Source organism: Oryx dammah, unplaced genomic scaffold (assembly GCF_014754425.2).
Source record: "Oryx dammah isolate SB20612 unplaced genomic scaffold, SCBI_Odam_1.1 HiC_scaffold_14, whole genome shotgun sequence".
Classification (NCBI taxonomy): Eukaryota; Metazoa; Chordata; class Mammalia; order Artiodactyla; family Bovidae; genus Oryx; species Oryx dammah.
This window is the reverse complement of record NW_024070198.1, coordinates 17,784,923-17,812,331: the sequence shown is the minus strand read 5'-3', so window position 1 is coordinate 17,812,331 and position 27,409 is coordinate 17,784,923. Positions and strand designations below refer to the sequence as shown.

The following is a 27,409-nucleotide window of genomic DNA, read 5'->3' as shown; positions in this document are numbered from 1 at the left end:
TTCATTTGTACTGTCAAATTCTGTGAACTGAAATGAGGAATAGATTCTTTAGGGATCTTTCTTGAATCAGAATCTTTTTATTTTGTATTTTTATCAGTTTATCTGGCTTAGAGAGTTTATTTACAGGCAAGGGCACTCTTAATGGAAGGAGAGGGGAAGAAGAAAGTAGAATTTTAAAGTTAATCTTTATAAACTTTATAAAGTCAATGGCCTACCTTTCTTTGCCTCTAACCTTTAGCTTTAGAGTTTGTAAGGTTGAACAGTGTTGAAGAAGGAGGTTTCTGGGTGGTTGTGTGAAAGGTCCTCAGAGAGCAGCAGTCTTTTTGTTACTGCAAGTTCAAAAAACTGTTTTATCTGTTAAACGGATTTAAGGACTGATTCCATTTGGGCTTGTAAGCCAATTGATAAGGCAATTTAGTTAATCTGCATAAAGTCTATAAATGAACTTATTTACAAACCAGAAGTAGATTCATAGACATAGAAAACAAGCTTATGTTTACCAAAGGAGAAAGAACTATATCTAAAATAAACAACAAGGACCTGTCCGTCAATAGCACAGGGAGCTATCTCCAATATCTTCTAGTAATCTGTAGTGGAAAAGAATCTGAAAAAAGAATACGCATACACACATATATAACTGAAACACTTTGTCTTAAACATTGTAAGTCAACTATGCTTCAGTAAAAAGAAAAAAAAAGAATGTACCGGATCTGTATGTCAGGTCCTCCCATTTTATGTTTGAAAGAGACTTATTACAGTTGATTGATTAGATTATTGCTTTCTTTTGTTATTTAATCAGCACTTATCAGTACTTTCTTCCTGAAGATACCTTCTGGCTACCTTGAGTAAACCCTATTATTTGCATTTTATTAAACCATGTTTCTGGAAATGCCAGAGTCCATCTATTTTGTGCTGATTTTTTGCTAGTTTTACCTGATAATCAGTCAGGGTTCAACTAGGACACAGAAACTATACAGTAATTTGAACAAAGAAAGTTTAGTATAAAGAGTTATTGATTCTAACAGGGAATTGGAGTAACAAGGGATTGGCTAATAAATAAAGAGATCTCTAAAGAATTACAGATAGAAACCAGCGTCAACTATGCACTGCATATGTATATCAAATCATAATGGTGTACACTTTATAAATACTATATCTTATCATTTTGTCTGATAATTGTACCTTGATAAAGCTGGATAAAAAGAATCCACTGTAATTCTTAGGGCTGAGATAGAATGTGCTAAAAGGAGATAGATACCCTAGGGCAGAGATCCCACGTTGGAGCCACAGAATAGCAAATAAATAATGTGGTAGAACTTGTTGGAAATTCACCTTCAGGAACCTTCCTGAAACCCACCACTGTAGGATACTTGGGAAAGCTGTTCATAGGGAGATGTCTCAGGGATGGTGGGGGGCTGTGGGGGTAGAAAGCAGCTGGCTTATGGGTGCTGCTGACTGCTATAACCTGGAGCCTGTCAGTGGAGAAGCTATGTACACTGCAGGAGCTTGCCTAGAGGAGCAGCCTGAAACCCTAAAGGGAAAGGCCCTGCCTCCTGCTCTGTCTCTGCAGTGTTCTTTATCAGTACTGCTGAATATTGTACCAGCTAGAAAAGGAAGTATACTTAGAGACTCTGGCTCCATTTTTGCAGAGTAGGCAGTGATGGATGAGAGGCAAAAAGTTGGTGACTGGCACATGGAAAATCATCTTATCTCCAAGTTCCTGGTTTCCCTTGCTGCAACACTACCTAGGTCTACTCTATAGAGAAGTATGAGGTGAAAGCTTCCATAAGCCTCTTATCCTTATCCATCAGAGCACAGAAAACTAATCAAACTGATCACATGGACCACAACCTTGTCTAACTCAATGAGACTATGAGCCATGCCATGTAGGACCACCCAAGATGGATGGGTCATGCTGGAGAGGTCTGACAAAATGTGGTCCACTAGAGAAGGGAAAGGCAAACCACTTCTGTATTCTTGCCTTGAGAACCCCATGAACAGTATGAAAAGGCAAAAAGATAGGACACTGAAAGATGAATTCCCCAGGTCACTAGGTACCCAATATGCTACTGGAGAACAGTGGAGAAATAACTCCAGAAAGAATGAAGAGACGGAGCCAAAGCAAAAACACCCAGTTGTGGATGTGACTGGTAATGGAAGTAAAGTCCTATGCTGTAAAGAGCAATATTGCCTAGGTCCATGAATCAAGGCAAATTGGAAGTGGTCAAACAGGAGATGGCAAGATTGAACATCAACATTTTAAGAATCAGTGAACTAAAATGGACAGGAATGGGTGAATTTAACTCAGATGACCATTATATCTACTACTGTGGGCAGGAATCTCTTAGAAGAAGTGGAGTAGCTATCACAGTCAACAAAAGAGTCTGAAATGCAGTACTTGGATGCAATCTCAAAAACGACAGAATGATCTCTTATTTGTTTCCAGGGCAAATCATTCAGTATCACGGTAATCCAAGTCTATGCCCCAACCAGTAATGCTGAGGAAGCTGAAGTTGAATGGTTCTATGAAGACCTACAAGACCTTCTAGAACTAACAGCCAAAAAAGATGTCCTTTTTATTATAGGGGACTGGAATGCAAAAGGAGGAAGTCAAGAGATACCTGGAGTAACAGGCAAATTTGGCCTTGGAGTACAGAATGAAACAGGGCAAAGGCTAATAGAGTTTTGCCAAGAGAATTCACTGGTCATAGCAAACACCCTCTTCCAACAACACAAGAGAATACCATGCATGGACATCACCAGATGATCAACACTGAAATTAGACTGATCATATTCTTTGCAGCCAAATATGGAGAAGCTCTATACAGTCATCAAAAACAAGACCAGGAGCTGACTGTGGCTCAGATCATGAACTCCTTATTGCCAAATTCAGACTTAAATTGAAGAAAATAGGGAAACCCACCAGACCATTCAGGTATGACCTAAATGAAATCTCTTAGGATTATACAGTGGAAGTGACAAACAGATTCAAGGGATTACATCTGAGAGACAGAGTGCCTGAAAACTATGGATGGAGGTTCATGACACTGTACAGAAGGCAATGATCAAGACCATCCTCAAGAAAAAGAAAGGCAAAATGGCTGTCTGAGGAGGACTTACAAATGGCTGAGAAAAGAAGAGAAGCAAAAAGCAAAGGAGAAAAGGAAAGATACCCATTTGAATGCAGAGTTCCAAAGACTAGCAAGGAGAGATAAAAAGCCTTCCTCAGTGATTAATGCAAAAAAAATAGAGGAAGACAATAGAATGGGAAAGACTAGAGATCTCTTCGGAGAAGGCAATGGCAACCCACCCCAGTACTCTTGCCTGGAAAAACCCATGGATGGAGGAGCCTGGTAGGCTGCAGTCCATGGGGTCGCACAGAGTCGGACACAACTGAAGCGACTTAGCAGCAGCAGCAGCAGAGATCTCTTCAAGAAAATTAGAGATACCAAGGGAACATTTAATGCAAAGATGGGCACAATAAAGGACAGAAAGGGTATGGACCTAACAGAGGCAGAAGAAGAGGTGGCAAGAATACACAGAAGAACTGTACAAAATGATTTTCATGACCCAGATAATCACGATGGTGTAATCACTCACCTAGAGCCAGACATCCTGGAATGTGAAGTCAAGTCAAGATGCTTAGGAAGCATCACTATGAACAAAGCTAGTGGAAGTGATGGAATTCCAGTTGAGCTATTTCAAATCCTGAACGATGATGCTGTGAAAGTGCTGCACTCAATATGTCAGCAAGTTTGGAAATCTCAGCAGTGGCCACAGGACTGGAGAAGGTCAGTTTTCATTCCAGTCTCAAAGAAAGGCAATGCCAAAGTATGTTGGAACTACCACACAATTGCACTCATCTCACACTCTAGTAAAGTAATGCTCAAAATTCTCTAAGCCAGGCTTCAACAGTACGTGAACCATGAACTGTGAACTTCCAGATATTCAAGCTGGATTTAGAAAAGGCAGAGGAACCAGAGATCAAATGGCCAATATCCGTTGGATCATTGCAAAAGCAAGAGAGTTCCAGAAAAACTTCTGCTTTATTGACTATGCCAAAGCCTTTGACTATGTGGTTCACAACAAACTGGCAAATTCTGAAAGAGATGGGAATACCAGACCACCTTACCTGCCTCCTGAGAAATCTTGGCCTACCTACGCAAGCCAAGAAGCAACAGTTGGAACTGGATATGGAACAACAGAGTGGTTCCAAATCCAGAAAGGAGTACGTCAAGGCTGTATATTGTCACCCTGCTTATTTAACTTATATGCAGAGTACATCATGCAAAATGCTGGGCTGGATGAAGCACAAACTGCAATGAAGATTGCCAGGAGAAGTATCAATAACCTCAGATATGCAGATGACACCACCCTTAATGGCAGAAAGTGAAGAGGAACTAAAGAGCCTCTTGATGAAAGTGAAAGAGGAGAGTGAAAAAGTTGGCTTAAAACTCAACATTGAGAAAACTAAGATCATAGCATCTGGTCCCATCACTTCATGGCTTGGGAATAGATGGGAAATCTATATAATAGCAAGTGAAGTCCGTCAGTCGTGTCCGACTCTCCTACCCCATGGATTGTAGCCTACCAGGCTCCTTTGTCCATGGGATTTTCCAGGTGAGAATACTGGAGTGGGTTGCTCTTTCCTTCTTCAGGGGATCTTCCCGACTTGGGGATTGAACCCAGGTCTTCTGCATTGTAGGCATTGTAGGCAGATGCTTTATCGTCTGAGCCACCAGGGAAGTCCTTAATCTATATAATCTATATATTTATAATATAAAAGATATATAATCTTTTATATTATATGTTATTATATAATATATAATTTAGAATGTATATTTATATATAATATTATATAATAATTATAAAATATAATGCTGCTGCTACTGCTGCTAAGTCGCTTCAGTCGTGTCCGACTCTGTGCGACCCCATAGACGGCAGCCCACCAGGCTCCCCCATCCCTGGGGTTCTCCAAGCAAGAACACTGGAGTGGGTTGCCATTTCCTTCTCCAGTGCATGAAAGGGAAAAATGAAAGTGAAGTCATTCAGTCGTGTCCGACTCTTAGTGACCCCATGGACTGCAGCCTACCAGGCTCCTCCATCCATGGGATTTTCCAGGCAAGAGTACTGGAGTGGGGTGCCATTGCCTTCTCCAATAAAATATAATATTATATAATATAATAATGTTAATATAAATATATAAAATCTATATAAAAATCTATATAATATTTATAACCTATTCCCAAATATATGAGAAAACAACGGGAAAAGTGAGAGACTATTTTCTGGGGCTCCAAAATCACTGCAGATGGTTACTGCAGCCATGAAATTAAAAGACACTTGCTCCTTGGAAGAAAAGCCATGATCAACCTAGACAGCATATTAAAAAGCAGAGACATTACTTTGCCAACAAAGGTCCGTCTAGTCAAAGCTATGGTTTGTCCAGTACTCATGTATGGATGGGAGAGTTCAACTATAAAGAAAGTTGAGCACAGAAGAATTGATGCTTTTGAACTGTGGTGTTGGAGAAGACTCTCGGGAGTCCCTTGGATTGCAAGATCTAACCAGTCAATCCTAAAGGAAAGCAGTCCTGAATATTCATTGGAAGGACTGATGCTGAAGCTCCAATACTTTGGCCACCTGATGTATAGAGCTGACTCTCTGGAAAAGGCCCTGATGCTGGGAAAGATTGAAGGCGGGAGGAGAAGGGGGTGGCAGAGGATGAGATAGTTAGATAGCATCACTGTTCCATGTACATGAGGTTGAGCAAACTCTGGGAGATAGTGAAGAACAGGGAAGCTTGATGTGCTGCAGTCCATGGGGTCTCAAAGAGTCAGACACAATATATTGACAGAACGGCAACAACAGCATGGATCTTTGCAGTTCCAAACTTGCAAAGATCCCAGCAGATACGTTGTTTACTGATAACTTTTCCCTCAGTTAAAACAGTATGTGTCTTTGAGCAAGCTACTTGAACATTTCTTGTCTTTTTGTTTGGGGTTACTGGTATATAGTCATATGAGGTTTTAAAAACTGATGTTTATAATGATCTGAAATACGTATAATTTAAAAAATAATTTTATTTATTTAAGTGCACAGTGAGCATGCGTGCTTGCCAAGTCTCTTCAGTTGTGTCCAACTCTCTGCGACCCTGTGGACCGTAGCCTGCTAGGCTTCTTTGTCTATGGGATTCTCCAGACAAGAATACTGGAATGGGTTGCCATTTCCTCCTCCAGGGAATCTTCCCGACTCAGGGATCAAACCCACATCTCCTGCCGCGTCTGCACTGCAGGCAGATTCTTTCCTGCTGAGCTTATGGCCGTGCTGAGTCCTTGTTGCTCCGTGGGCTTTCCTTTAGTCGTGGTGATGGGGGCGCTCCTCTCTCGTTGTGGGGCATGGGCATCTCACTGTGGTGGCTTCTCTTGTTGCAGAGCATGGGCTATAGGGTGCACAGGCTTCAGCAGTTGCCACGCATGGGCTCTAGAGCACAGGCTCAATAATGCGGCTTGTGAAAAACTAGGAAGCACTGGAAAAATGGCATGGAAGGGAGCAGAGCAAGAGAGTAGATGAAAATGAAAAAACGAAAATATGGGGACAAGAGGGTGACTTCCTGTAGAGGCTGCCAGCCACAGCCACAGGGGCAGGCTTTGGAGGCAGCGCTGATGAGCCCTGTAGGATGGGGTCTTGGAGGACGGAAACTGTCCGAAGGAGGAGGTTGAGAGTCAGAGTGCTCAAGGTGAGTACGGTCAAAGTGTCAAACCCTTCTCATCTTTAAGACCTACTGCAAGTCTCAACTCTCCTTGTGTAAGAGTGAAAGATTCTCTCCTACCTCTGAATGCTTAGAGCTTTCATTGTACCATGCATTCGGCAGTTAATGATCTTGTTATTGTTTTTTGTGTTACAGACTTTAGTGCCTACTGTAGGAAAACTGTTGTTCTTTTCGGTAATTTTAAAATATAGTGATAGATAAAAAAGGAACAGTTTTGTCAGAAGTTCACAAGTTTTGTGATCTACTTCATAAATAATTTTAAAAGTATGGAGTGCGTTAATGACAATACATTTTATAATGGGAAATGTGTTAGTATCAAACTATAAAACTGTATAAAGCCATAGCTTCTAAGATAATCAGATGAAAACATAAATAACAATATCAGTTATGAAATTAAATACAGGCGATTTGTCAAGCTGAACTATGAGACTGAACAATTGCTGTATGTGTCTTAATTATATCAATACATTTGGGAAGGGGCGAACTTCATTAATTTAGGAACTATAAAGAATGACATTGGGATTACATAATGTAGAAGTTCTTCACTTGTTTTATTTTTATACTGAACACAATTAAAGGATAAAACCAAGACTGTTAAAAACAATGAAATTTAAAAAAAACTCACCAAATAACAGGAAACTAACAATTAGGAGAAGATGAGAAAGCAAGAAAGTGTACAGCAATAGTATTTAGTAACATTCTTGACATTATCTTCAAATACTTTCTGCTCTCTACGAAAGTCAAACTTTAATCAGAGAAAGCTACGTGCACTATAATAAGCCCTTTGAAATCTGACTAGGTTTGGTTTTTGTTTTTTTTTTAAATCTGACTAGCTTTTGTATGGTGAAGTCTATTTATCATTTTAAAGTTTTCTGAATTTTGGAATCCCTACAATCTCTCATTGGTTGCAATAATAGTTTTTTTTCACTCAAATAACAAGGTCTGCTTTATGTTTTTTCTTTTGATCAGGTCATTATGACCAAGCTCTCCTTAATTAGATCTGCTATTCAATCTGCTGCTTTTGTCAGGATGACCCTAAGCAAGAGATCAGTCATTTTCCAATCTGGATTTTTCATCAAATAAATACGGCTTTTAAATATTAAAAATAAATATACCAGTATGAAGCATACACTTATGTCATTGTGTTAAATTTTCATTAAAATTTAAATTGAGATTGTGTGTATTAAGGTGTGTATGGAGGATAAAGCCTAAATTTTTCAAAGCATAACTATTTTAACTGACACAATCGTTTCTTTTTAGGAGTTAAGAAATAAAAACTGGTCCAGTAGTTAGGTCTCTGCTTTCACTGCCAAGGTCCCAGGTTCAGTCCCTGGTTGGGGAACTAAGATTGCATAATCCCCGAGATATGGCCCCCCCAAAATAAAATAACTTTTTAAAAGTGTTGGGATATCCCAATTAAAAGAAATTGGGATATTTAAATTTAAAAAATTTCATTCACCATAAAATTTCATATATTAGAATCCATCTTTTCAATATCACATATCTCAACAGTAGGTGTCATTCAGAAAGTGTTGAGTGAGAAAATGTATGATGTTTCCCCAAAGTGGTGGTTGCTTAAGATTTACCACAGTGGAAAAAGCCTCATAATTACTTCCAATTTCAAAGGAGTTTTAGCAAATACCCAAAGATCTCTTTAAAATAATAACAGTTAAAGGACTAGCATCTATGTGCAAATACAGTGAAAGAAAAATTATTTGCAACCTAATTTTCAAGACCTCTGACAGGGGCTTCTGGGTGCCTATGTGCTAACTGCACCTATAGCTGACCATTTGTATTTTTGAAAACAGAGATTGTGGAAAACAAAATAGCATCTTATAGTATTCAGTAAAATTTAAACTTTTGGGTGCCACAGACTTAGTTTAGTTTGTTCCTGTACCTTACAGCTTCTTAAAATTATAAAGTACTAGGTAGATCACTGGAGAAGGCAATGGCACCCCACTCCAGTACTCTTGCCTGGAAAATCCCATGGGCGGAGGAGCCTGGTAGGCTACAGTCCATGTGGTCTCGAAGAGTCGGACACAACTGAGCGACTTCACTTTCACTTTTCACTTTCATGCATTGGAGAAGGAAATGGCAACCCACTCCAGTGTTCTTGCCTGGAGAACCCCAGGGACGGGGGAGCCTGGTGGGCTGCCGTCTATGGGGTCGCACAGAGTCGGACATGACTGAAGTGACTTAGCAGCAGCAGCAGCAGGTATATCACAATTAGTTTGAATTTAAATGACATGGGAGTAACTGATTTCTTGTTTGGCTAATATGTGCCTCAGAAAAGCGACTCACTTTCTTATGCTAGCTGATGAAGAGACTTACTATTAGGTTCATTGTGTATTGACTAAGAGATTAAAACTCTTAAGAATTTTCAATATGTGAAGTTGTATAGATATGAACAGTCATGTGCCAGAGCAAAAGCATTAGCAGTCTCTTGGATAGTATCATTCTGGACTTTGAAAGAAGTGGATTTAGAAGTAGTCTTTTGAAAGGTAATCTGATCATAGGTAGAAATCCTTTGGTTTTAATTGCCTGAGACTCATGGCATTTAAAGTCTATAGAAAAAGAGTCTCCCGAAGCTTTGACTGTACTTTTTTGAGGGGTAAACAGCTTTTGTGTAATGATAAGAGAGACACTCTTTTGTCAGTGAAGCATCCTATAGAACTTTCTCCAAATAAATAGGGAATTTTTATGTTACTTTTCCAGTACAAGTAAACTTTCTTCCAATTGTTCGCCAGTCTTGATGAGAAAAAGTAAGTGAAGTGGCAGCAACAGAATTAATACCAATTCTGTGACACCCAAAGGGATAAAAATTGACAAATTAAATATATGTTAATTAACTTGCATTATTGGTACTCAGAGGAAGACAAATTAGTCTTTTAGACTGAGAACTTTCCATTGTCATTTCATAGGGTTAAAATCTTGACCACATTTGCAGAATGTTTAGGTTAAGAGGGTAAACGATCAGAAATTCCTTCATGTGCCACTTTGATTCAGATAAAGTTGCTCTAATAGTCTGAAATTAGTTCAAGTTGGGATCAAATAAAGGGGCCAAATATATTTTTGTAGACTACTGAAGTCTAAATTAGTGATAAGAGGTCCATATTACTAAACCTTGGACAGCTACTCTTAAGGGCAGATCTTGGGATGTAAGTGTTTCAAAATTTTTGTTTAAGGAATTGGATATTATTTCCTGAAAAACTGTGGTACTACTTCTCAACCTTAACCTGTGTTATAAAAAACCTGCCAGCTTGAACACCTGGAGCCTGCTTTATCCTTTTTGTTTATGTACAACTTTCATACCAGTTTAACTTTGGCAGGTAGAAAAAGGGAGAAATAATAGCCTCTTGTTTAATACTTGTATGTATTCATATCTAACAGCTCTTCAATAAAGTGACACATTTAAAGCCATGTTTCACAGCTAAGGTTGAAAACATAGTAAGAGAGTGCATACTTCTCTCAGGGTGGTAAGTCAGGTTTAAACAACTTTAAATATAGCTCATATTTTGAAAGATGTTGCCAAGATTGTGGTTCTTGGAGAACAAATCAAGTTAAGCAATTCACTAGGGAGGAAACATTTAGTTTTGTGGGTATGCATTTTTGGTAGTAGTCAGCCAAAAGATACATCTGTAGGATACAGGGTTTTTTTTTTTCCCACTGCCTTGAATTTTACAGATTCATGGGTTCAAAATGCCTCAAAAGCAGTTGCATTTCATTTTTATGTAATTGATTTTTCAGCTGTGGATTTTGTTTCCAGTCCTTCACTAAGCATATCACCTTACATGTAGAGTTCCATCTAGTGGTAAAAGTGATCACTGCAGACTGTTGGAATTAAAAAATAAGTCTTGCCTCTGTTACTCTTTGGGATGGTTGCTTAGTATATGCTTTTTTTTCCTTCTATTCCTATAGTCCTTTATTTTAATTAAAAAAATTATTTATTTTAATTGGAGGCTAATTACCTTACAGTATTGTGGTTTTTGCCATACATCGACATGGATCAGCCACAGGTGTACATGTGTACCCCCATGCTGAACCCCCCTCCCACCTTCTTCCCCATCCCATCCCTCTGGGTTGTCCCAGAGCACTGACTTTGAATGCTCTGGTGTATGCTCTTAAATACTGAAGTCTTTGCTATCTCTGTTTGCCCCTTTATACCTAACTACTAATTCTCCTGGTACTAGCCATCTAGGCAAAAACTTTTATGATGAGAAAATTAACCTTTAGTATATACTGTATTTTGATTTTCCATGATATTTACATCAAATTGTAGCAAGATTTAGGTCAAATCTATACTTGGTTTTTTAAAAAAATTGTCATGAAAGATACTGGTTATACGTACAAGTAATATAATCAATACTCTTTCTAATACCCAGCTTCAACAAATTACAGCATTTTCCATATTTACTTCAAATGAATCACTCCTGTTTCCCCACAGCATAATACTTTTTCCCAAAACAGTGCTAGCACCCTAGAAACTCTCCTTATGCCCTCTGTCTTCTCATAATCACGAACCCCCAAAGGTAACCATTATCCTGAATGGTAAATACATCTTTGCTTCTCTCTACAATTTGCTACTTAAGCAAGTATAATTCTTCCTTGCTTTACAATAGAGTTGAAAATTCATTTAATACACCCAACCTATTGAGCATGATAGCTTAGCCTAGCCAAAACATAGGCTAAGCATGATAGCTTAGCCTAGCCTAGCTTAAACATACTCAGACCACTCATATTAGCCTGTAGTTGGTCAGAATCATTTAACACAAAGCCTATTCTATAATAAAGTATTGAATATCTCATGTACTATATTGAATACTGTATTGAAAGTCAAAAACCAGAATGGTTGTAAATGTTTTGGTTTACTCTCATGACCTCGTGGCTACCTGGGAGCTGTGGCTCGTCGCTGCTGCCCAGCATCACGAAACAGTATTGTATTACATATCGCTAGCCCAGGAAAAGATCAGAATTCAAAAATTTGAAGTCGAGTTTCTAGTGAATGCATATTGCTTTCACACCATCATAGAGTTAACAATTGTAAGTTGAACCATTGTAAATTGGAGACTTAACTCTAGAAAGTATATTTTTTGTCTGTTTTTAAAATTTGATATGAATAGCACTATATAGTAAGTAGTTTGTGTGTATGAGAGAGAGAGAGAGGACATCTTTTGCTCAGTTATCTGTGAGATTCATTCATGATTGTGTATGTAACTGGACTTTGTCATTTTTCATTGCTATAAAATCTGCCATTATTAAAGAATCAGCCTGCCAGTGCAGGAGACATGGGTTTGATCCCTGATCCAGGAAGATCTCACATGCTGCGGAGTAACTAAGCTCATGGGCCACAACTATCGAACCCGTGCTCTAGAGTCCGGGAGCGGCAACTCCTGAGCCCTTGCTCTGCCACTGCTGAAGCCGGTAAGGCTGTGCTCTGGAACAAGAGGAGAAGCTGCAGTGAGAAACCTATGCACTGCAATGAAGGGTAGCCCTTGCTCGCTACAGCTAGAGAAAAGCCCAGTACACGGAAGACCCAGTATAGCCAAAACTAAATCAAGACATAAATAAAATTTTAAAAAATTGCTATTATATATGCCACATTTTAAAAACCATTCTGCTGGACATTTTGCTTCCAGTTTTGGCTGCTTAGAAATTAATGTATCAGTGAACATTCTTGCTTGGGATTTTTGGTGCCCATGTTGCTGCAAGCACATGCTAGACATGTTTTTAGAATTGTTGCTCATAGGGTATACATGTTCATTAATATTGTAGATAAGATGAAACAGTTATAGCCCCACTATCTGTATAAAAGAGTTACTTTATGGTTAGAGTTACTTTATAGTTAGAATTATTTTCTCTAATCCTTGGTATTATCCATTTTAGCCATCCTGTTGGATGATAGTATGTCATTGATTTTTAATTTGCAGTTCTTTGATGCCTAGTGGTATTGAGTAGTTTTTAAAATGAGAGTTTCTTGAAATCTCATGCTTGTTTTTCTGTTATTTATTTTTCATATTGATTGTATGAAGTCTGTATATATTCAGGGTATGAGCCTTTTTTGACCATATATATTGTATATATATTTTCCCATCATATATTCTGTAGATATATTTTTCACTTTCTTAATAGTGTCTTTTGATAACATAGTTCTTATTTTAATGAACTCAAATGTATTCAGCTTTTTCTTTGTGGTTGCTTATTCAGCAACGCTGAAGAAGCTGAAGTTGAACAGTTCTATGAACACCTACAAAACCTTTTAGAACTAACACCCCAAAAAGATGTCCTTTTCATTATAGGGGACTGGAATGCAAAAGTAGGAAGTCAAGAAACACCTCGAGTAACAGGCAAATTTGGCCTTGGAATATGGAATGAAGCAGGGCAAAGACTAATAGACTTTTGCCAAGAAAATGCACTGGTCATAGCAAGCACCCTCTTCCAACAACACAAGAGAAGACTCTACACATGGACATCACCAGATGGTCAACAACAAAATCAGATTGATTATGTTCTTTGCAGCCAAAGATGGAGAAGCTCTATACAGTCAACAAAAACAAGACCAGGAGCTGACTGTGGCTCAGATCATGAACTCCTTATTGCCAAATTCAGACTTAAATCGAAGAAAGTAGGGAAAACTACTAGACCATTCAGGTATGACCTAATCAAATCCCTTATGATTATACAGTAGAAGTGAGAAATAGATTTAAGGGACTAGATCTGATAGAGTGCCTGATGAACTATGGATTGAGGTTTGTGACATTGTACAGGAGACAAGGATCAAGACCATTCCATGGAAAAGAAATGCAAAAAAGCAAAATGGCTGTCTGAGGAGGCCTTACAAATAGCTGTGAAAAGAAGTGAAAAGCAAAGGAGAAAAGGAAAGATATAAGCATATGAATGCAGAGTTCCAAAGAATAGCAAGGAGAGATAAGAAAGCCTTCTCAGTGACCAATGTAAAGAAATAGAGGAAAACAAGAGAATGGGAAAGACTAGAGATCTCTTCAAGAAAATTAGAGATACCAAGGGAACATTTCATGCAAAGATGGGCTTGATAAAGGACAGAAATGGTATGGACCTAACAGAAGCAGAAGATATTAAGAAGAAGTGGCAAGAATACACAGAAGAATTATACAAAAAGGGCTTCATGACCCGGATAATCACGATGGTGCAATCACTCATCTAGAGCCAGACATCCTGGAATGTGAAGTTAATGGACCTTAGAAAGCATCACTACGAACAAAGCTAGTGGAGGTGATGGAATTCCAGTTGAGCTATTTCAAATCCTAAAAGATGATGCTGTGAAAGTGCTACACTCAATATGCCATCAAATTTGGAAAACTCAGCAGTGGCCACAGGACTGGAAAAGGTCAGTTTTCATTCCAATCCCAAAGAAAGGCAATGCCAAAGAATGCTGAAACTACCACACAATTGCACTCATCTCACATGCTAGTAAAGTAATGCTCAAAATTCTCCAAGCCAGGCTTCAGCAACACGTGAATTGTGAACTTCCAGATGTTCAAGCTGGTTTTAGAAAAGGCAGAGGAACCAGACATCAAATTGCCAACATCTGCTGGATCATGGAAAAAGCAAAAGAGTTCCAGAAAAACATCTCTTTCTGCTTTATTGACTATGCCAAAGCCTTTGACTGTGTGGATCACAATAAACTGAAAAAATCTGAAAGAGATGGGAATACCAGACCACCTGCCTGGCCTCTTGAGAAACCTATATCCAGGTCAGGAAGCAACAGTTAGAACTGGACATGGAACAACAGACTGGTTCCAAATAGGAAAAGAAGTACGTCAAGGCTGTATATTGTCACCCTGTTTATTTAACTTCTATGCAGAGTACATCATGAGAAACGCTGGGCTGGAAGAAACACAAGCTGGAATCAAGATTGCCAGGAGAAATATCAATAACCTCAGATATGCAGATGACACCACCCTTATGGCAGAAAGTGAAGAAGAACTAAAGAGCCTCTTGATGAAAGTGAAAGAGGAGAGTGAAAAAGTTGGCTTAAAGCTCAACATTCAGAAAATGAAGATCATGGTATCTGGTCCCATCACTTCATGGGAAATAGATGGGGAAACAGTGGCTGACTTTATTTTTTGGGGCTCCAGAATCACTGCAGATGGTGACTGCAGCCATGAAATTAAAAGATACTTACTCCTTGGAAGAAAAGTTATGACCAACCTAGATAGCATATTGAAAACCAGAAACATTACTTTTCCAAGAAAGGTCCGTCTAGTCAAGGCTATGGTTTTTCCAGTAGTCCTGTATGGATGTGAGAGTTGGACTGTGAAGAAAGCTGAGCGCTGAAGAATTGATGCTTTTGAACTGTGGTGTTGGAGAAGACTCTTGAGAGTCCCTTGGACTGCAAGGAGATCCAACCAGTCCATTCTGAAGGAGATCAGCCCTGGGCTTTCTTTGGAAGGAATGATGCTAAAGCTGGAACTCCAGTACTTTGGCCACCTCATGCGAAGAGTTGACTCACTGGAAAAGACTGATGCTGGGAGGGACTGGGGGCAGGAGGAGAAGGGGACGACAGAGGATGAGATGGCTGGATGGCGTCACTGACTCGATGGATGTGAGTCTGAGTGAACTCCGGGAGTTGGTGATGGACAGGGAGGCCTGGCGTGCTGCCATTCATGGTGTCACAAGAGTCGGAAACAACTGACTGACTGAACTGAACTGAACTGAATTTAAAAATTATTTCCTCACTCTGAGTTCAATAATATATTCTTCTATATTAACCTTCTAGTAGGCTTACTGTTTTGTTTTTCACCTTTAGATCAATAATTCACCCGAAATTGACCTTGTGTATAGTGACTTTAGAGAAGGCAATGGCACCCCACTCCAGTACTCTTGCCTGGAAAATCCCACGGATGGAGGAGTCTGGAAGGCTGCAGTCCATGGGGTCGCTGAGGGTCGGACACGACTGAGCGACTTCACTTTCACTTTTCACTTTCATGCATTGGAGAAGGAAATGGCAACCCACTCCAGTGTTCTTGCCTGGAGAACCCCAGGGACGGGGGAGCCTGGTGGGCTGCTGTCTGTGGGGTCGCACAGAGTCGGATACTACTGAAGCGACTTAGCAGCAGCAGCATAGTGACATAGGTGTCAATTTTCACTTTTCCCCCCTATAGTTGTCCACATGTCTCAGCACCATTCAGTGAAAAGGTCATTCATTCCCCACTGATTTGTAGCACCTTATCCTGAGTCCGGTAAAGAAGAAAGGAAGTAATAAAGATCAGAACAGAAGTCAGTGAAATAAATACCAAACATGTAATAGAGGAATTCAGCAAACCCCAAAACTGGAACCTTGACAGTGCTGATAAAAATTGATAAATCTCTAATATCCATAAATTAAAAAAAAATTACCAATAGCAGGAACAAGGATGAGCAGATCACTGTGGAACTTGGACATGTTAATAAGTTCCTCAGAAGATATTACAGACAAGTTTATGCCAGTAAAGAAATATACAACTTATCAAAATTAATACAAAAAGAAATAGAAAATTTGAATAGTTCTGTAACACAAAATAAATTGAATATATATAATATAATTAAAAACCTTACAAAGAAAACTCTAGGTCCAGATGACTTCATCAGCCAATTCTATCACTTAAGGAAGAAATGACAATAGCACTTAAACTTTTTCAGAAAATAGAAAAATAGGACACACTCCCCAACTCACTTTGATAGGCCAGCACAAACTTGATATAAAACCCAATGAAGAAAAATATAAGAAAGGACAATTCCATGATAATGTCACTTGAGACATATATGGAGAAACCTAAACAAACAATTTGCAAACCAAACTCAGCAGTATATAAAAATGATAAAACATCATTACAATATTGGGTTTATTCTAGAAATACCCAGTTGGTTTAACATTAGTGCCATTCACTATATAAACAAAGGAGAAAAATTATAAGATTATCAAAAAATTTTCATAATACTAAGCACATACTCATGCGAAATGCTGGGCTGGATGAAGTGCAAGCTGGAATCAAGATTGCAGGGAGAAATATCAATAACCTCAGATATGCAGATGACACCACCCTTATAGCAGAAAGTGAAGAAGAACTAAAGAGCCTCTTGATGAAAGTGAAAGATGAGAGTGAAGAAGTTGGCTTAAAACTCAACATTGAGAAAACTAAGATCATGGCATCTGGTCCCATCACTTCGTGGCAAATAGATGGGACAGACAATGGAAACAGTGACAGACTTAATTTTGGGGGGCTCCAAAATCACTGCAGATGGTGACTGTAGCCATGAAATTAAAAGACACTTACTCCTTGGCAGGAAAGCTATGCCCAACCTAGACAGCATATTAAAAAGCAGAAATATTCTTTTGCCAACAAAGATCTGTCTAGTCAAAGCTATGGTTTTTCCAGTAGTCATGTATGGATGTGAGAGTTGGAGTATAAAGAAAGCTGAGCACCGAAGAACTGATGCTTTTGACCTGTGGTGTTGGAGAAGACTCTTGAGAGTCCCTTGGACTGCAAGGAGATCCAGCCAGTCCATCCTAAAGGAAATCAGTCCTGAATGTTCATTGGAAGGACTGATGCTGAAGCTACAACTCCTATTCTTTGGTCACCTGATGCGAAGAACAGACTCACTAGGAAAGACCGTGATGCTGGGAAAGATTGAAGGCAGGAGGAGAAGGGGATGACAGAGGATGAGATGGTTGGGTGGCATCACTGACTCGATGGACATGAGTTTGAGTAAGCTCTGGGAGTTGGTGATGGGTAGGAAAGCCTGATGTGCTGCAGTCCATGGGGTCGAAAAGAGTTGGACATCACTGAGTGACTGAACTGAAGCACAGACTTAGGATAATAAGTAAATAACCGTAAGCAAACTAATAAGAAGATACTACCCTAATCTGGTATCACCTGAATCTGATAGGCTTCCCTGGTGGCTCAGCTGGTAAAGAATCTGCCTGTAAAGTGGGAGACCTGGCTTTGATCCCTGCGTTGGGAACATCAGGAGAGGGGAACGGCTACGCACTCCAGTGTTCTGGCCTGGAGAATTCCATGGACTGTTCAGTCCAGGGGGTTGCAAAGAGTCGGACATGAGTGAGCGACTTTCACTGAACCTGATAGTTTATGCCAAAATGATAGATGGGAGAAGATACCATTTTTCAATTTGCTTTACCTTTTTAACTTCTAAAGTTAAGATTATTTTCGTATTTATTAGTTATTTAGACCTCTCTTCTATGAATTGGTCATATCTTTTGACTAATTTTCTTTGAGTGTTTTTCTTATAAATTTTAGTCATATTGATAAATTCTGAATACTAATCTTTTTATATGAATAAAAGGTTTTTTTCAGCTTATGGCTTATTTTTTATTAATACTTAAAAAATTTAAATTTATTTATTATGAATAAGTAGTGTTAATATGTTCACTTGAATCAAAAATCCAGAAAACACAAAACAACATACAGTGAAAAGTTTCTCTCCCACTCCTGTTCTTTCATCCAGTTCCCCTCTCTAGAGGTACTGTGACTTCATTTTTTAAGAACTTTGTTTATAATGTCGTTTGTTGAACAGACATTTAAAATTTTGATGTAGTTAAATATTTCAGTCTTTTGTTTGTGGATTGCACATTTTATGTTGTGTTTAAGAATGCGTTCCTCTGCCCCATTAATTTATTTTTTTCCAAGTTTGACTTTTTATATTTAGATCTTTATTCTGTCTGGAATTTATTTTTTGTGTAGGGATCTCTCTTCCCTTTATATGCTTGTCCTTATACTCTTATATTGTGCGATTGTTTTGTCTAATACAGTGTTCAATGTGATGGGAGACTGTTGTTGAGCTCCATCTATGTGTTGGCAAATATAATTAACTGGTCCAGTTTTTAATTTCTGTTTTGTTCCTACTTGCAGATGAATGCTTAAGAGTCCTAAGAAGTGCTGCCTTTCAGGCCACATAATGTGCCCTGTGTCCTCTAACATAGCTGGAATTTGTGTAGGCTGTGATAGGGCAGGGAAAGGAGGCTTTCTTTGTTACAGCAAACAAGGAGAAAGTATTTTTCCTGTCTCTTCGATTTACCAATGCCTCATCAGAAGCTTTCAGCACTTATGTAAGAAATTAATTTTTTTCTTAAACTTGAACAAACTTTACAGTTCATTTTAAAATTAGTTACTGTAGAGGGAGGAAGTGGTTTTTGCTTAATGATAGTATTTATTTATTTATTTTTTTCTTTAGCCCTTCTCTTAAGTTCTTGACCATGTTCCTTGATATTCTTAGCTTTACATTGTGGTACTATGTATTCCATGGAAAGAGATTATTGGACTTTGTGATATGGGGATAATTTAAAACCATAACCTTCTTTTCCTTCTCTTTTCTTCCATTTTACTTCTTTTTTAACCATTTCTCTCCATTTTTGTCTTACCACATGCTCCACTCAGAAAAAGTGAGGAAGAGGACAAAAAAGAATTAGGTTAAAGAAATTAAAGTGAGACAAAACAAAAGTGAATGATTATGGGAAGGAAAGGGAGAAAAAGTGGACGGGGAAAAGAAACTGAGCTTGCTTACTGGTTACTTCTGTGTTAGGACTCCTTAGGTATCTTTTTCTTGTATTCCTTGTAAATAGGTAGGGGCAGCCTTGAACTTACTTATTCTCCCACCTATTCTAACTGTGAGGGAACAGACTGCAAGTCAGAAAGGCTTCTGTTGAGAAACACTGAAGGTAGGGTTCTGTGCTTCTAGCTCCTTTCTACTTGTGTATTTGATCCAGTTTAGTGCCTGAAGGTCAACTCTGATGTAAGTTTTGGAATCTCAACTGAGTCTTACTCTGGATATTAATAAACTGAAGATCTGGAGGTTATATGTATGTATTTCTTTTTTTTTTTTTTTTGTATGTATGTATTTCTACTTTAGGAATATAATGGATGCTGTTAATGTACATTTATATGTTAGAATTAATTTGATCTGAATTTCTTTTCAGAATTAAGAGAGATGTGACAGCCATAAAAGCTTAGATTTGATAAATTATAAGACTCTTGGTGCTAATCCATTTCATGATTTTCTGGTTCTCTCAGTACAGTAGTAATTTCTCACTGGCAGTAATTATAAATAATAATCTATTGACTCATATCTTGACTGAAATAAGCCAACATTTAAAATAAAAAGAGGCTTTGTCGATGACTTAGGATGAAGATTCTTTTTGATTTTAATTGGCTCGTATCCTAATCGTTGGCATCTTTAAATCATTGGCATCTTTAGCCTTAGTATGTAAAAAGGTTGAGGAAAGAGCATTTTTAGTTCTCTTTCTTAAGACTTTGGCTTTAGAACACATATTTATAATTTTTAAGTTTTATGTGAATTCTTATATTATCATTTTAGAGAAAAGAAAGAAATTTAGTAGTCACCAACTGAAGACTTGGGCTGTTGATTAAAATTAGGTAATAACTTTTCAAGGATGTAGAGATGAACTCTGAAGTTTAACCACACCTTGTTTTCATTATACAAATTAAAAGTGATCTTTGTAAAATTTCCCTAGCTGTCCAGCAGTTAAGACTCTGTGCTTCCACTGCAGGGAAACTAGGATCCCACATGCTGTGGGCAAAAAAAAAAAAAGAGATCCAGGTAGTATTGGTAAAGTGTGTCAGAGATTAGTTGTATTTAATATGTAGAGGTATCATTTTTCCTGGAACAGAGGTTTGGTAGCTAGGTGTTGTGGAAACTTGTAAGTTGTGATTATTTTATTGTGGGACTGTTTGATTGAGTCAGGTAAATTTCAGCTTTGCCTGACAGATGTGATCAGTTGTTCTTTCTGGCTTGTGTTGCATCTGCTCATTGGTTGTATAATAGATGACTGTTTATACAATAAGAATTAGAACAAGCCATTAGAGATAACTGATAATAGATACAAACAGGCGGTGATATCTCTGCTACAAGAGATGGAATAATACAGTTCTTATATGTACATGTTAAAAGTAAAAAGAATTAGTAATTACATATTAGAAAACAATAAGGAAGAAAGTATTTCTGAGAGTCAAAGGAGCCTTTCCAGAAGTGTAGCCCAGATAATGTAGGAGTGGAAAACCAGGTAAGATCAGGGGCCAACAGAAAATATCTGCTGAGTATTACTCAGTGATAGAAGAGATAGAAGAAGCAAAATAGGAATTTTTTTCCAAGTGCCTTAGAGTGGAAGGAGCTTGAGCAAACTTTGGACTTAGATGATGGGCCAGAGACATCCAGAAAGAAGGATTTTAATATCTATTTTGTGTATCTGTAAGTACCTTCCATTCTAGTGAAGGCTTTTTGGTTATGAGGAACAGAATCCAGGGATACTTGGCTCAGCTGAAAGGGACTGATTATAAGGAAACACCTGTCTGTGCAGGGACCTAGGAACCAAAAAACCCTAAGGGTAGAGTAAATGTCTTCAAAATGTCTGTTATACTAGATATAGTTTTATCTCTTCAGTAGCCTCATGCTTACTGTCACATGGTTTCTGTGGCATTTGCGAGTAGCCCGACTGTGGTACTATCAGCAGTTGATCACTGGATGGGAAATACCATATAGTGCTGGCTGTACTCCCAAGAGGGGGCTTCCCCAGTGGCTCAGTGGTAAAGAATCTGCCTGCAATGCAGGAGACCCAGGAGACACAGTTTCAATACCTGGGTTGGGAAGATCTGGAGGAGGGCTTGGCAACCCACTCCAGTACTCTTGCCTGGAGAATCCCATTGAAAGAGGAGCCTGGCAGGCTACAGTCCATAGGGTCACACAGAGTCAGATGTGACTGAAGCGACTGAGCATGTACATCCAAGAAGGCCTTAATTTAATGATTCCCATTGCCATGTTAGGGGGAACAGCTGCAGGTCTGATGTTTTAAAAGTATTTATCGATGATGGTTTAGGGTTTAACTTTTAATAAGGAAATGTGGTCTACGTGGCTGCCAATTCTAAAATACTGTTAGACTCAGGAGGCTGTACGGACGGGCCTTATCTTCTTGTAAACTGAATGTGTAAAATTAAGAGGCAAATTCAGGTCATATCATAGAGGCTATCTGATGTCTTTTCTTTAAACTAAATTTCTGAGTATCTGTGTAGGTATAACCTAAACAGCAAGTCCTGCTTGTCTCCTTTGTGCAGTCAACAGATTAAGTATTAGGTTTTCAAAAGACTGGTATATGTAGATGAGCCCACAGAAAGAATGAATGATTGTGTTGTTGAGAGGGAATGAAAAATGCATACAAAAATGATCCCCTCAAAGATTCTTCTGTTTCATTATTTTCAGTGAAGCTATCTGCAATTTTGTTATCTGCAATGACTCTTCCCTTCAAAGTCATCCCATTATCTTCAATCCTGACTTTTTTGTGGAGAAGCTCCGGCATGAGAAACCCGAGGTGTTCACTGAGCTGGTGGTCAGCAATATTACAAGACTTATCGATCTGCCTGGAACCGAGCTGGCTCAGCTGATGGGAGAAGTGGACCTTAAGTTGCCTGGCGGGGCGGGCCCGGCATCAGGATTCTTCCGGTCTCTAATGTCTCTCAAGCGAAAGGGTAGGAATTGTGTCTGTGAAGGGGGCAGGTCTCAGTCGCTTCCTGGGCTCTACTCTGAACATTTGCACATTCGTGGAGGAGTTACTGTTATTGTAAAGCATTTTTTTTAGTCATTTCTTTCATTACATGAATTGTAAAACTTTAAGTAATATTGATAAAAATTATAAAAATTACATAGATTAATTAAAGCATATATATCAGTCTCCAGAAAATAGCATGATCAGTTTACATAGTTATCAGGAGCACCTTGATTTTCATGCTCTATTAATACTATACTAAAACAATATTAAAAGAACAAAGTTACACAGCTGGTGAATGCAGTAAAGAAAGTTTGACCATTTTTTTATTGCAGTAGTTCTCTAATGTTTTCATTCCATAGAATGCTTTGATAAGGCAAATATTAATACTTATGAATCACTCAAAAAGCTTTCTCAGAAATAAGTTAGTAGTTTTATATACTATAAATTATGATTATTTACACTGTTTTTGATAAGATGTGAAAGAGATTCTATTTTGTTTTATTAAATATAAGGAAATCCCAAGGGCAGCAAAAAAGTTTAAACATAACAGGTCAGACCCTATACCAACTCTAGTGGATAATCTATCATGTTCTGATAATCATGGGTCTAAGTTCTATTTTTTGTTTGTTTTTAAATTAAATATCAATATTCCAAGTATTGTTAATTAAAGAAGAAGATGGTCTTTGCCTTCAGGGAACCTACTGTCTAAGATTAAACTTGCAGAGAGTTGATTGAAAGGTGTTCTGATTGCATTTTCTGATGCACTTCCAACTCTAAAGTGTTTATACTGACCATGTGAACATACTTGCTTAACTGTAACATAGGATGCTTGAGGGGTATGCTGATTTTGTACTGTTTGTGGAAAATATAGTCTTGTTCTATTGTATGGCTTTTTTCAGAAAAAGGAGTAGTATTTGGATCCCCACTGACAGAGGAAGGCATTGCCCAGATATACCAACTGATTGAATATCTACACAAGAGTAAGACTACTTGAAATGTTTTCATTCTTTGTTAGTGAACAGTTGTCAGTTTTCTGTTGGGAGCTTAATATCCTTGAGTTAGTAGGTGTCAGTTAACCATTAACAAAGACACTAATCAATGATAATTTCAGGTGGCGTGTTTCTCGATAAATTTCCTTATAAATTTCATCTCATGTATTGATTTGCTTTATACTCTCAAACACACACACACACACACACATACACACACACATTAGATAGTGTCTATGAAATCACATTTCACCCTCGATTAAGAGAGGCATTTCTTCTGGAAAAAATACATTGCTTCTAAAGAGTCTCAACATTTATTCCAGGGATAATAATTTATCACCAGAGAAACCTTTCAACTCTAGAATTCTCTGATTAAAATACACTCAACTTAATTCCCTTTTCCCTTTTTTAGTAGTCATACTGGTTATGTCATTGCTTTAAGTCCTTGGCACAGCTGAGTGTATATGAAATGTGTGGGTTTATGTGATGCCATGATGAATTCAACACTAATGGTTATTTTTGGCTTGCTCTACCTGGGACATTGTGCGGAGCTAGAGCAGAGGTTACAAACTGACAGCCTAAGGGCTTAAGTTATCTATTTTCATGTTTGTTTGGCAAAGGATTAAGTTAAAAATAAAACTAGTTTTCAGTCTTTTAAAATGGGAAAAGCCCAGGTTTTCTGCTTTCTTTGGATAACAGGAAGATCTAGCATACTTGAGCCCTGTGGCCTCTGAGATGCAGTCATCTGGAGCACAGGTAGGTGCTTACCAGTTTGTTAGGGTTCCTGTTCATTCATTTACTGTTGCCAGAGTGACTGGTAGGCATTTCAACTTGGAAACTGAATTAAGGAGCTATTCAAAGAAATACATACCTAAACTGAAAACAGGAACTTTCATACTTCTACCAGATCAAACTGAAACAATGTGTCTCATCTTTTTTAACCCTTAGATTAGCTTAGAATCTAGGTTGAAGGGAAGAGTCGTTGAGTTGGAATGACTCTGAGCTTCTGGCAGTCTCTTAGATGGAAAGGTGATCTGACAGATTAGAGTTCTAATTCCTGGGGTAGTGCAGAGACCCTCGATTCATTTTAGGCTGGGAAACTGTTTATAGAAGCAATGAACCGCCACAGATGAACTCAGCCCCTCCAACAAAGTCTGGGATGGCTCATGGGAAGGGGACTTCAGGAAGATGTGGCTTTCCTTCCAACTTATTTTTCAAGCTCTATTATATATAAAATAGATAACCAACAAGGACCTACTGCATAGCACAGGGAACTGTACTTAATATTTTGTAATAACCTATAATGCAAAATAATCTAATATATATATATGGGTTTCCCTTGTGGTCAGCTAGTAAAGAATCTGCCTGCAATGTGGGAGACCTGGGTTCAATCCCTGGGTTGGGAAGATCCCTTGGAGAAGGGAAAGGCTACCCACTCCAGTATCCTGGCCTGGAGAATTCCATGGACTGTGTAGTCCATGGGGTCGCAAAGAGTCAGACATGACTGAGCAACGTTCACATATATATATATATCTCACTTTGCTGTATACTTGAAGCTAACATAACATTTTAAATCAACTGTATTTCAATAGGAGTTTAAAAAAAGACCGGATAAAATTCAGTCTCCAGATGTGCCTCAGGAGGTTCAGTGACTCCTGGGTGGACCATCTCTCAGCCTGGAAGATCTCTGGGTGCTCAGGGATGTTCAGATAAATTTTCCCAGGGGCCAGTAGGTCTTAACTCCTCTGAGAAGAAAGGCAGCCTCCTTCAGGGTCTTTATAAGGGTCTTTCAAGTATAAAGTGGTCTTATAGATGACTTATTTTAATCATAATTCTCTGTTTCTTTTTTCCTGTCCTCTGTTCCTCTTCCATGCCAAACAGACTTACGAGTAGAGGGTTTGTTTAGAGTACCAGGGAATAGTGTCCGGCAGCAGGTTTTAAGAGATGCTCTCAATAATGGAACTGATATTGACTTGGAATCAGGGGAGTTTCACTCAAATGATGTTGCTACCTTGCTGAAGATGTTTCTAGGAGAGTTACCTGAGCCCCTGCTGACACACAAACATTTTCACGCACACCTCAAAATTGCTGGTGAGTATCGGAGGTGAGAAGGGGCTGTAGGTACATTTATTCCAATTTAGTAAAGTCATCTGGAATATTCTGTTGTTTGTAACCCACAGAATATTGTGTTGTTTGTAAACAACAATATTGTGTTGTTTGTAACTTCTGCTAATATTGGTTAACACTTCATGATATTTCTGGGCTCTCTGAATACTCATAAGCATTGGCTGGTTACGTTTGATTTAGTCAGATTTTTTTGTCAAATAAACCTCTTTGAAGATACAGTTTGGGTTTTGTTTATTTTTGTGTTCCTGATGGATCCTAGCATTGTATTTGAAACATTTTAGTTGTTTAATTAATGTCTGCTTTTCACTGGATTGATTGACACACCCAAATCAATGGTCACAGGTTTGATGTGTTTTCCTTGGTTTGGAACTTTTGCTAAGTATTAATATGCCTCAGTTGAGATCATCTCTACTGTTGGAAATTTGCTCTTTAAAAAATAATTTTGTTTTCTAAATAGGCAATACATTCTCATGAATTAAAATTCAAAAGGTTCCAAGAGTATCCAGTGAAAAACCTCTTTTCCATCTCTATTCCCTGGCACTCAAGTTTTTCTTCCAAGAGAGAACCAGTACTATTGATTTCTAATGTGTCCTTACAGAGATGTTTTAGACACTTACAAACACCTGCATATATTTCTTTTCTCTCTTTTTATGTAATGGTAGGGTGTTATACGCATGGTTCTGTGGTTTGCTTTTTTTGTTTAATGTGTCCTGGAGAATGTTCCATTTTCAGCTCATAAGTAGTTTCCTCTTTTCCTTTCATGCCTGTGTGGTAAGGAATTCATTCTTAAATTACACAGCAGTTGTGCCGCTGTAGGCTCTAAGTGCACACAGCATCAACATCCATACTGTATTTACTTAGTTTTCTACCCTTGAGCCTTTCTCTCTTGCTTCTAATCTTAAGGAAAATAAATAGAAGATTTTTTTCTTTTGAATAATTTTTACTGCTTAGAAAAAAATAGGTTTTGAATTTCTAAAGTAAGATTAGATTTTGTTAGCACTTCCAGGAACAATTTAGATGATTCAAATAAGAAAATATTACTAGAGTATTATACAGCTTTATAGTTTTTTTTGGCTTCCCTCGTAGCTCAGTCGGTAAAGAATCTGCCTGCAGTGCAGGAGATCCGGATTCGATCCCTGGGTCGGGAAGATCCCCTGGAGAAGGAAATGGCAACCTATTCCAGTATTCTTGCCTGGAAAATCCTATGGACAGAGGAGCCTGGTGGGCTGCGGTCCATGGGGTTGCAAAGATTTGGGCACGACGGAGTGACTAACACTCGATATCATTACAGGTTTTTTTTTTTGAGAAATAAAAGTTTTTAGATCTTTGAAAAAGATATGGAAAATATTGATAAGTTCTTTTTATAAGAGTTAACATGAATAATGGCTGTTCTGTTTGCTTTCCTGTTAATTTAGTACAGTATCTGAAACTTCCCCTCCACCACCCCATGATTCACTGGTCTTTTAGATCACACTAAGGTGTGGCACAGGTGTAGCATTTGATATGCCTTACTGATAATGGAGGGATTTTTGTTTTCAATTTCGTATTAACAGGAGACAGTTTCTAGAGATATTATTTGCCTTTCCTAAATCTGGAATTATAATTGAAGTTAAACAGCTTCAATAACACACTGTAATCATTTTCAGGTCTATATGAATTATACCCAAATGTTTTTCAGTGTCTTTTGAAATTCTGATGATCTAGGGGAGAAGGCAATGGAAACCCACTCCGGTACTCTTGCCTGGAAAATCCCATGGACGGAGGAGCCTGGTAGGCTGCAGTCCATGGGGTTGCTAAGAGTTGGACACGACTGAGCGACTTCACTTTCACTTTTCCCTTTCATCCATTGGAGAAGGAAATGGCAACCCACTCCAGTGTTCTTGCCTGGAGAATCCCAAGGACTGGGGAGCCTGGTGGGCGGCTGCCATCTATGGAGTCGCACAGAGTCGGACACGACTGAAGCGACTTAGCAGCAGCAGCAACAGGGACAGT

General features: G+C 38.4%; 1 protein-coding gene across 1 annotated transcript in view; it reads left to right on the top strand.

The window, feature by feature from the left end:
- The window catches only part of ARHGAP19 (Rho GTPase activating protein 19), a 63,390-nt gene that overhangs the window by 5,073 nt on the left and 30,908 nt on the right, over positions 1–27,409 (top strand). Inside the window, exons 2-4 of the mRNA XM_040254649.1 lie at positions 22,016–22,281; positions 23,201–23,281; positions 25,172–25,381. Coding sequence (XP_040110583.1) covers positions 22,016–22,281; positions 23,201–23,281; positions 25,172–25,381 — 557 coding nt within the window. The remainder of the gene's footprint in view (positions 1–22,015; positions 22,282–23,200; positions 23,282–25,171; positions 25,382–27,409) is intronic.